At 45.2% G+C, this 12,246-nt stretch overlaps 1 protein-coding gene across 3 annotated transcripts in view; it reads right to left on the reverse strand.

Moving 5' to 3' along the window:
* The window catches only part of SVOPL (SVOP like), a 321,589-nt gene that overhangs the window by 57,779 nt on the left and 251,564 nt on the right, over positions 1-12,246 (reverse strand). For all 3 annotated transcript variants that reach the window (XM_085652034.1, XM_085652032.1, XM_085652033.1), the window contains one exon: positions 5,816-6,018. In XM_085652034.1, the coding sequence (XP_085508160.1) occupies positions 5,816-6,018 (203 nt within the window). The remainder of the gene's footprint in view (positions 1-5,815; positions 6,019-12,246) is intronic.

Consider the following 12,246-nt stretch of genomic DNA (forward strand, 5'->3'; position numbering starts at 1 on the left):
CAATTGTGAACTAACGGTGTTGTCTCTAAACAACATACTTCAATGAGCTTATCTGATTGCAACACAACACCTATGTTCAGAACAGAAAAAAACAGCATCTAAAGAGAGGACACTTGGAGACGTTCCTGACTTGAAAAATTCAGAATTCACCAGCAAGATTGGTTTTACAGAAGGACTCACGGGAATCCTTTTGTCCGATCATGCAAGAAATTCATACAAAATAATATAAAAACATAACGGCTTCTATACTTCGGCCAAAAAACTGCAAAACATGGACTTTGCTGCGGAACTATGGCAGAAGAGTAGATGGCTGGCATGCAAAGCCAGGAGCATTAACATAAGTCTCTTGGAACAAAAAGGAAGGCAAAACCAAATCCTATCTTTTCGACTCCCTCAGAAAATGTCAAGAATACGTAAAATATTGTCGTAAAAGCATATTTAATCATGGTCACACATACCTGAAAATAGTGTCTGCCATACTTGTTTATTTTTATTAACTGAGGGGTAGATTTATTAATTTTTCATACAGCACAGCACGGCAACCACACTTGCTGTCCCGCCCAACGTGCAAGGGAGCGAGAAGAACAGTGCTATATCTTTTAAGATATGGTTCTGTTTTCCCCTCTTTCTGTGCTGATGCACTTCAGGCTCCATTGCTCCAATGCACACAGCCTTGAGGTTATGTGCATTCATTTAGGCATTGCACTTCCAGTACAAAAACTATGCTTTAATATTTTCCCACTTTGTATGTGTGCTGTACAGTGCAGCACAAATACAAAGCTCGAAAAATGTTGAGACTTTTATAAATCGCTCCAGAGTCATGCCTGACTCGAGGAGGTATGCGTTTTGAGCACAACCCCCTGTTTACCAATGTTAGTAAACAGGGTTTTTTTTTCATCAGAAAACATGGGTGGTTGCATGGGAACGCCCATTTACCACTGATAAAACTCACCCTTGCCACAAAGTAGTGCAGAACAATAGTTTGCATTACTTTGGCCACTTCTCAAACACAAATCCTGATTTTGTGTTTCAAAGTAAATACCACCAAACACGATGGGTTTGTGTTACAAAAGTAGAGAGAGGCTCTTGATATGCACCTTCAGAAATCAGAGGCTGATTGAAGCAAGCTTTTGGATATTATTTTAAAAAATGAGATCAAAATCAAAGGTGGGCCGCAGATGTAAGACTCGGTGACCCCCCATTAGACCATTCTGTGGCATAGCCTCGAAGACCAGGGTCTCTTGCTGTGAGACTCATCAGTCCTCTGTAGATACATATTTTTCACCTATTTTACCACATCTGTCACATGTAACTTAGATATCAGTTTAATAAATCCCTGTTTTTGACAAGCCGTCACAATCAGTAGCAGTGGCGTATCTAAACTTTTGGCCGCCCGTGGCGGTCCCTGCGTTTGCCGCCCTGCGGCGGACACATGTAAGAGCTGGGGGGGAGTGCTTGTGATTCCTGCGTTTGCCGCCCCATGATGGCCGTTGGTAAGAGCAGGGGAGGCCACCGCCCCCCCCAAAACTTGTGTCGCCCGGGGCGGACCGATCCCCTTCCTCACCCCTCCTTGCTACGCCACTGATCAGTAGCATGATCTTGTAGCACACAACTCTTCAACATTCATACATGTGGATCTCTATTTCTTACTCTACTATAGGTTTTCATATTTTTTCATGAACATGGGTTAACTTCGACACCATATTATATGTTACGTCCGGGTAATGGAAAGATTAAACTTCCTTTTATAATAACCTTATCATCAAACGATAATATCAGGATGCAGTGCGGAATGTACTTATCTCTAAGTGCCGATCCCTTGTAATGCACTACTCTGAAGCTCCTGAACTTGCATCTCTTCAGTAGCTGAAGAGGAGGGAAGGGTGTGCAGAATGTGGGTACCGGCTGGATAGGAGCCTCACATCTCAGAATGACTCTCTATGATAAACACCTGCGTAAAGGCAAAGAGGACTGCACGTCCTATGGAGCCACAGGACTCTGATGAGACTTTCCAATGGTGGTGGCCATCTTGAACATTAAAGTAAAAGTTCCTCATGATCCATAGCATCCTTGCTAGGTAATTGCGATACCTGGTGTCTGTCGCACCAATACAGTAACTGAAGGGTCTGTCTACTATTTTGACATGTTCATGTTCAGCAAGCCCTTGTTCGGGCTGGGCGGTTCCCATGGGGAACAGGGTTAAGACTGATTTGCATATGGCTGGGTCTCAACTGGAATGGTGTGGCGTGCAAAAAAATGATGGGTTTAACCCAGATCTGTGACTGGGGGCGAATGTTCGATTGATTCAGCATTCCGTCCATCATATGTTCTTTTTGCATTTGTCGCCCTAAATGGGAAGGATATGCCCAGACGTGGGTCCCATGCTCGCTACGCCACCTGATTCAAGCTATCCTGGCTGACGAGGTCCTAGGATGCTTGTTTCTGGTCCAGGGAGGACCTGGCCTGGCTGTTCGGGCTGGAATGTTACCATGGGGAACAGGGTCAAGATTGATTTGCATATGGATGGGTCTAAACTGGAATGGCGTAGCGGGCAAAAGAACAATGGATTTAACCCAGATCTGTGACGGGGTCAAGAATGTTCATTGGTTCAGCATTCCGTCCATCATCTGTTCTTTTTGCATTTGTAGCAGCAAGGATACTAACATCATTAATTTATTGCGTATTCTTAGATTATTTGTTTTGGGGAAGGCTCCCATTAAATTAGGAATTTCAGGCCGTCTCAGGAAAAAATCTGATTCATAAGGAAACATGAACTAAATCCCTGGGAGCAATAGGACAAAGCTCTGGGCTTTCTGTCCCAAACATGTAGCCAGTGCCAAAACACAGTTAAATTCCAAAGAAAATGTAGTTAGAAGAAGAATAAACATTGGCAAAGCCAATAGGTATCGCTAGTGACATCAGTTAGATTTGCCAAAACGTGTTTGTTCTCCCCAGGTGGTGGCTGTGCTTGCTCACGCTAGCACAATGGCCATTTTGGAATTATTTTCTTTTGTTTCAAGAAAACTCTTTCAAAGATAGCTGTAGCATGTGTGCGTGCATTCACTTTGGCCATCTTTGAATAATTTTTCTTAAAACAAAAAAACAGCATCCCAGGAAGGACGCTGTACGTGTTCACATTTGGATGTTCAAATTAGAATGGTTTTGAATTAATTTAATGAAAGTGATCCACCGAAACTGCAGCAGTCAGCAGTGAGAGCATGTGAGGACACAGGCCTGATTATTTATAAGAGGTAGAGGGCCTGGAGGAGGGAAGAGAAGGGACAGACACACAGAGGGAAAGAAACTAGTCCACCATACACCATAATGTAAGATTCTGACATCAGAAGTGGGAGGATATAACTCACCCAATCAAAAGCAACGTGAGACTGAAATACTCCTCTAGAGGATACAAATAAAAGGGGAACCAGAAAAACAATGTAATCAGAAGCGTAAGGATGTTGCTGAATGTGTTCCTCCTGCTCACTGCAAAAGCTACCAGACTTCTATGTGGGGCTTCCAGGACACTCGGCCGTAGACAGCAATGGGAGGGCGTCTCGCCCTCTGGCTCTCACTGCTCCTCCTCGAGCTCCAGTGCAAACTGTTAGGCTGGTTCTTCTTCCAAGATGCCTTTCTTTGCCTTTGTTGTCCCCGGGGCTTTAGGAAATCAGCTGATGTGACTCTTGAGAACCTCTAACAGCCCTTGAGCACAAGTGGGTATCAAGGCAAGCCTCAGGCTTCCCCTCAGGCAGACACGCAGCAGGTCTTCTGTTACATGTTCTTCTCCAAGTCCAGCTGTGTGCTGAGGGACAGGTGGTGGGAAGCTTTTCTTAGAGTGGTCATTGGCCAATGACTACCAATCGACCGCTGAATTCTCAATTCGGAGGGTCTTTCAAGATGGCGGATCTTTCAAGATAAGGAATGTCTTGAATGCCCAAAATAAGGACCTCTGAGATTTTGGAACAGTTGAACTGGAATAGATAGTACGATATCACCTGTACACTCTAAAAAAGACACCCTGTGTACCGAAGCACGCAAGCCTAATGCCGAGACCATCGCTGTGCTAAGAGCCGTAGGGGGCGCGACGGTTCGGAAGGGGTGGACCTATTTCAAAGTGAGGGGGGCGGGGTCATCTTGAAGCACTTGTTATGCTGAGCACTGAACGAAAATTCATTCACGAAAATCCTACATTATACCCTAACTGGATGACCAATCACGTTTGTTTTTAAAAAGAAACACAAAAGGAATGCCTCGACCTTTCGGTAGCGCTCCCTCTTCTCTGCCAGGGGTCAGCCAACAACGATGAGGAACCCTTGTATCTCTCCACTGGAAAACGAACCCTGCCTAGTTCTGAGTCCAAATCCACTCCCATGGATACGAGAGACTACCAGAGAGACGACCAGCTAGGAGTGGATTCGGGCAGCTTAAAAGTAAACATAGCACCAAGGCAGCATGTAGTGCATGTTGGGTCATCCTGCATGGGCCCTGGGATGCTCATCTGCTGCTCCTGTTCACGCCTACCATCACATTCTATGATCAGTGTGATAGTTGATCAATGATTAACTCCTCTGTGGCTTTCTGTCAGCGTCCCTATTGGCAGCCTTTCCCCAGTAAAGTGTTTCATATCTCTTCAAAGAGCGAGTCATGGTCACTGGAGAAGGGAGAGCCCGGCCAAACAGAATCCATTGCTGCCCTGGCTTTCATTCGAAGATAAATTACATTTTACAAAATCACACAGACAATATATTTATCAAAAATCTATAGTCACCATTGAATTGGAATTTGGATAAATATTCCAATGGTTTGCACACCTTTTGAAGCCTACTTATGGAATTATACATTTTAAATCAAAGTAGGCCTTTTCAATAGAGAGAGGCTACTGCTTCGTGTGCCGCGCAAGGACACTTTCATCTGGTTACTTCAGAGAAATGCCATTTTCACCTTGATATGTCACACCGTGGCTTCGATGCACTGTCTACAGGTGGCTTAGCTAATGTAAAGAAATAGGTGTTTCTACCAGTCAAAACGATTTGTTTCACCATGTTTTGTCGCAGCTTTTAGGTTTCAGTGACATGGTACTGCAAAGACATGCAGGCAGAAATGCTAAAGTCACTTGTGGGTGGTGTAAACGTACACTGCAGCACGTATGGGTCGTACACAATACACATTTTATGTAACCTTTATACCACAGGTGGGGAGTAGAAACATAGAGTTTGCACAGAGACACTATCATTTAATTCTGATCGGTCTATTCCTTTATTTGCCTTCCCTCAGGTAAAGTGGAATTTTCTCATGCCAGTTCTGTGCTCTAGTGGACCCTGTCAATAGTCCCCCAATGTGTGACATTTACATTGATCGAGGCTCTTAAACTCCATCAGAATCTACACACAACCTGCTGAGATGAAACTGATAGTCTGAACAGATGGGGGGCAGTACGTATTGGAAGTGCAAAACAAACTAAAATAATTAACTATAAATTATTATACATTAACCCAGTTCCTCGATCAGGTGTCATTTCTAAATGTTATGGTGTTTAGGTCTCATATAGTTATCTGTGGCCTGATAACTTTTGTCATCCTTGGTCACTTTTTAATTTTTGTTCAGAAGAATAACTTTGGACCTGGATTGAAAGATCTGGCACAGTGATGGCACGCCTTTCACTAGATGTTAAGTGGTGCTAAATACTGTCATTCCTATATCATGAAAATTGTGCCTTGACCCTTATTCCAAGATCTCAGAGGAGTGTATTCTTTTCTACTGTGGGTCTTCAGTGTACCCGAAATAAGTGCCATATGTGCATAAGCCGCACTCAACTCACGTGCGATCTCGCCCAGCGTGCTGATGATCATGGTCTGGTAGTCTGCGGGGCTCAGCATGTGGCATCGGCAGGGTCCCGAGGTCTCCTCTATGGTCAATTTACCTTCATCTGCGATTCCCTGGTCAGAGCCACACACCAGGTTCCTCTCCAGCAGCTCAGAACTGGCCAGGATCACACCATAGTAGGCAAAGGATATGCCAAGCCTAGAAGACAATAAATAACAGAATGAAATATTACTAACTAAAGATGAAAGAATAAGGAGGCATTTCTCCCATTCCAGGTCTCAGTTGCAGCTCTGGATCTTGACTACGGATACAATGCATGGTGAAAAGCTTCACTGCTGCGGCCAATTTACATAAAATGGAGCTAAATGTAATCAATTTGCCTAATTATAGGCTAGTCATACACCCAATCTTATGTATGTGTGTGTTTACATGCTCATGCTTTGTGGAATCTTATATAGAAATAAACTGTTACAGGGCTGAAGGTTGATTTATTCAAGATTGTGTGCACTGCTGAAATAGTTGTTACAATGAGTAACGTGTAAACGAACAGTTCATGGATCTGAAAATGACTGGCATATTCGAAGTATGCCACAGCACAGGAAATTTCGAAGCATGATTTAAAGTATGAATCATATAGGGGACTTACCCCTTGGTCAACTTAGCTGGCTCTGATAAACTTTATATTACACCATAGTGCCTGTATGTGTCTAAACTGAAAGGACCGATTTGTACTACAGTTATATGCTTAGCTATATCTTTGAAATGAATTGCATGTGATTTAATTCATAAATCTGTCAACTCTATGTATTCATGTCTTGGTATCGCCTTTCCTGCCCCCATTTTTCCCTTGTCCTCCCTCCCTTCCTTCCAAGTTCCTGCCCTTTCCCTTTGAAATGTTGAGGATTGAAGGTTCTGTGTGGGGCAGCTGAAGGGAGAGCCCGACTGGAACTGCCATCTGGTTCTTGATGTTATTGCCTCAGACCGAACAAACCTCATTTCGTGTGGGCGGGTCATTTACATCACTTGCCCACACACGTTTTAATACTTGTTTTAAATATAAGAACAATATCTTCTTAACATACTGTAATAAAGGTAATCATAAATACAGACTTATATTGAGTTGATCGACTAGTCATCCTAGTACAGATATATTCTCCTCTGTTAGAAGGGCTTCCATCACGGTTATTTGTGCTGCAGATACATGGGCCAGCCCTGATACCTTCATCTCTCACTATCGATTGCCCATGGGGAGGCAGCTCTTCCTATTTCATTTCACAGGTAAGAGCGGAGCGATGTGACACCTCATCCTATTCCATTTCACAGGTAAGAGCGGAGGGATGTGGCACCTCATCATATTCCATTTCACAGGTAAGAGCAGAGCGATGTGACACCTCATCCTATTCCATTTCACAGGTAAGAGCGGAGCGATGTGACACCTCATCATATTCCATTTCACAGGTAAGAGCGGAGCGATGTGACACCTCATCATATTCCATTTCACAGGTAAGAGCGGAGCGATGCGACACCTCTTCCTATTTCATTTCACAGGTAAGAGCGGAGCGATGTGGCACCTCATTCTATTCCATTTCACAGGTAAGAGCAGAGGGATGTGACACCTCATCCTATTCCATTTCACAGGTAAGAGCGGAGCGATGTGACACCTCATCCTATTCCATTTCACAGGTAAGAGCAGAGCGATGTGGCACCTCATCCTATTCCATTTCACAGGTAAGAGCGGAGCGATGCGACACCTCATCCTATTCCATTTCACAGGTAAGAGCGGAGCGATGTGACACCTCATCCTATTCCATTTCACAGGTTAGAGCGGAGGGATGTGACACTTCATCATATTCCATTTCACAGGTAAGAGCGGAGCGATGTGGCACCTCATCATATTCCATTTCACAGGTAAGAGCGGAGGGATGTGACACTTCATCATATTCCATTTCACAGGTAAGAGCGGAGGGATGTGACACTTCATCATATTCCATTTCACAGGTAAGAGCGGAGCGATGTGACACCTCATCATATTTCATTTCACAGGTAAGAGCGGAGGGATGTGACACCTCATCCTATTCCATTTCACAGGTAAGAGCGGAGCGATGCGACACCTCATCCTATTCCATTTCACAGGTAAGAGCGGAGCGATGTGACACCTCATCCTATTCCATTTCACAGGTTAGAGCGGAGGGATGTGACACTTCATCATATTCCATTTCACAGGTAAGAGCGGAGCGATGTGGCACCTCATCATATTCCATTTCACAGGTAAGAGCGGAGGGATGTGACACTTCATCATATTCCATTTCACAGGTAAGAGCGGAGCGATGTGGCATCTCATCCTATTCCATTTCACAGGTAAGAGCGGAGCGATGTGGCACCTCATCCTATTCCATTTCACAGGTAAGAGCAGAGGGATGTGGCACCTCATCCTATTCCATTTCACAGGTAAGAGCGGAGCGATGTGGCATCTCATCCTATTCCATTTCACAGGTAAGAGCGGAGAGATGTGGCACCTCATCCTATTCCATTTCACAGGTAAGAGCGGAGCGATGTGACACCTCATCCTATTCCATTTCACAGGTAAGAGCGGAGCAATGTGACACCTCATCATATTTCATTTCACTTCACAGGTAAGAGCGGAGCGATGTGACACCTCATCCTATTCCATTTCACAGGTAAGAGCGGAGCAATGTGACACCTCATCCTATTCCATTTCACAGGTAAGAGCGGAGGGATGTGGCACCTCATCCTATTCCATTTCACAGGTAAGAGCAGAGGGATGTGGCACCTCATCATATTCCATTTCACAGGTAAGAGCGGAGCGATGTGACACCTCATCATATTCCATTTCACAGGTAAGAGCGGAGGGATGTGACACCTCATCATATTCCATTTCACAGGTAAGAGCGGAGCGATGTGGCATCTCATCCTATTCCATTTCACAGGTAAGAGCGGAGCGATGTGGCACCTCATCCTATTCCATTTCACAGGTAAGAGCGGAGCGATGTGACACCTCATCCTATTCCATTTCACAGGTAAGAGCGGAGCAATGTGACACCTCATCCTATTCCATTTCACAGGTAAGAGCGGAGGGATGTGGCACCTCATCCTATACCATTTCACAGGTAAGAGCAGAGGGATGTTGCCCCTCATCCTATTCCATTTCACAGGTAAGAGCGGAGCGATGTGACACCTCATCCTATTCCATTTCACAGGTAAGAGCGGAGGGATGTGGCACCTCATCATATTCCATTTCACAGGTAAGAGCGGAGCGATGTGGCATCTCATCCTATTCCATTTCACAGGTAAGAGCGGAGCGATGTGGCACCTCATCCTATTCCATTTCACAGGTAAGAGCGGAGCGATGTGACACCTCATCCTATTCCATTTCACAGGTAAGAGCGGAGCGATGTGGCACCTCATCCTATTCCATTTCACAGGTAAGAGCGGAGCGATGTGACACCTCATCCTATTCCATTTCACAGGTAAGAGCGGAGCGATGTGGCACCTCATCCTATTCCATTTCACAGGTAAGAGCAGAGGGATGTGGCACCTCATCCTATTCCATTTCACAGGTAAGAGCAGAGCGATGTGGCACCTCATGCTATTCCATTTCACAGGTAAGAGCTGAGCAATGTGGCACCTCTTCCTATTTCACTTTATAGCTAACAGTGCAGTGATGTGGCACCTCTTCTTATTTCACTTCACAGCTAACAGTGGAATAATGTGGCACCTCTTTGTATTGCATTTCACAGGTAAGAGTGGTGCAATGCGGCACCGCTTACGATCTAGCACACACATAACAGCAGAGGGATGTGGCACCTCGTCCTATTCCTATTCCAATAGACAGCTAATAGTGGAGTGATGTGGCATGTCTTCCTATTCTAATTCACAGCTAGGATTAGAATGGTGGACATCTCTTTCTCTCTCATTTCACAGCGAAAGTGGAAAGATGCGGCACCTCTTCCTATTCCAGTTGATAGTTAACCAGCGGCGGCTCCTCCACGAGAGCGGTGGAGTATCACCCCAACTGCTGTGAGCACAACAGGCAAACACACAAATATAATATGGCATAATATTGCTGTTTTATTTTGCCTCCAGCTCGTGCTTTGTACAGCATGAGCGCATGGCAGGGGGTAGGACTGAATCCTGCTATTGCAGAATTAGTGCTGCCCTTTCAATGTGCATGTTGGGTTGGCCAGCTGGCTACCTATGGCCAGCCTGACATGCGCTCTTTAGACCCAGAAATCACAGTTGGGGGATTGCAGGCACAGGCCTCCAGCCTCAAAATGAGTGCTGGGTTAGCCTACTCCCATCAATCCTGGAGCTGCTCTCACGCTGATGACAGCAGCTCCAGGATTTGTTGGATTTGCATTCCACTGAGCAGGAGGGAAGTCCGGGGAGAAGTGCAGCAATATTGTATTGTATTATAATTGCATTTATATAGTGCTTCCTACCCCTGACGAGGCGTTGAAGTGCTTTTTTCGGCGAGTAGCACGCTACTCTGGAACACATAAAGGATTAGTGTTGAATTAGCATAGTGAAATATGAAAGTAATTTAAGTGGTGTATAGGTTAGTTAATTATTTGGAGCATCTATCTACCTTCCATGTACTGGGATCTATATATTTATAACCTTTCTCCTAAAAAAGCATACATGGTGATTTTGGAGCGATTGTGCCTTACCATATTTTTTTAAACAATAGCCGCCACTGTAGTTAACAGTGGACTGATACTGTAGCTCCTTTTCTTCCTATTCCAATACTCAACTTCCCTCCAATACTCGGCTTCTCTTTTGTCAGGCGTTCCAGTGCTTCGTATTGTAAATCTTTTCTTGCTGTCGTGAAACAGCACCCCTCTTCCATTCCTCATCAAGTTTGACCTCGCAACACAATTACTAACCCTTTCCTTGAAGGTTGTCTCTCTTTTGGGGCACTTATTGCTATATTGAGGATGTCTATACGCAAACCTGAGGGAAACACCTCCGCTCCATGTCCCTTTCTCTAACCCTCACCCCTGCATTAGACATAGCAGATGTTGCTCCTTCCCCCTACCTGGCAGCGAAGACATGGAACGAGCTACCCTTTCTCCTACGGACCTCCCCATCTCTTCCAGAGTTCTGAAAGTCCCTGTGCACCTGGCTATTTGGCTAATCAACTGGACCTGTCCAGCACCTGGATACCCTCATGGGTGACAAGTAGCTCTCTACAAATCTACAGACTGATTGATTGAGGTGTTCGCTTGCTTTGTAGTTTCGCAAACGTATTGCAGATTTGACCATTTATTTTTTTAAATAGAGCATTATAAAATATAGTAGTATATTTGTCATTTGTCACTTGTGTATTTAAAGTGATTTGTACAGTGCTCACTCCTATCACATGTCTGCTTCACAACACGTCAGGCATAGAGATCAAGAGGATAAAGTAACTAGGATAGTGTCAGACTTGTAAGTACCGGAAGCAATAAAGAACAATCAGTGCGTCGCTGATTATAGTGTAGTACATTTTAGATAAAAGCGCAAAAATACTTGGGGCCTGCTCATGATGGCGGTGGGACCGCCACCATCAGGCCATCGGTGGCAGTCCAATTGCCATCCAGGCCATCTAATTCGACCTCTGCAGTAGGATGCAGGTGGTCAGATCACGACTGGCGGGGAGAAAGAACGCAGCGTCTGACAGGATCAAGAATCCCGTCCGTGCAGCGGTTGGACAACTATTCCCTAAAATGGAGCGGAGATTGCTCAGGCACTGCCGTAGGGATTAGGATGTCACTTTCCGCTGGACCATTCATGGCGGTTAACCCGCCATGAAAAGGCAGGCGGAAAGTGACTTGGGGACCTCTAGCAGGGTCCCCTCCCCTATGGGCCTCCACTATAGACCCTGGGGAGCACCGCATCGTGCCTGCCACATGGTGCAGGGATATGTAAGATGTGTATATTTTGTACTGTGGGATGGCCAGCAGCCCACAGCACAAGGGGCAATACAAACTATGCACATTGTGACTGCCGTGAAGGCGGTCGCTTTGTAATGTGGGCAGCAGTATGGCCGACTACTAGTCGGGGTGGGCCTGCTGGCACCACGGTGCCGGTCGGACTTAAGTCTGGCATCATAATCAGGCCCTTTGTTCCCCCTCCTAAGGAACTACTGCTCCTCACCAGCATGATGGAGAAAAAGAGTGACAAATGAAGGTGACAGCAATATGCAGCACATTTTTCAGAGCATGACATTTGGAGATAAAACACTACATTGCTGATTCTGAATGGTGGAGCTCCTTTATTGGGACGGCATAACAAGCAGGGCCAGGAGAGGAAACTGAGTTCTGGCAGAGGTTCTGATGCAAATATCAGGATGCAAAAGGATGCAATTGGAGTAATTACTCATTACTCTAGTGATCCGAAATGACACAATTACACCAGTTTGAGCAA

This window comes from Triturus cristatus, chromosome 4_1, assembly GCF_964204655.1.
Source record: "Triturus cristatus chromosome 4_1, aTriCri1.1, whole genome shotgun sequence".
NCBI classification, from domain to species: domain Eukaryota; kingdom Metazoa; phylum Chordata; class Amphibia; order Caudata; family Salamandridae; genus Triturus; species Triturus cristatus.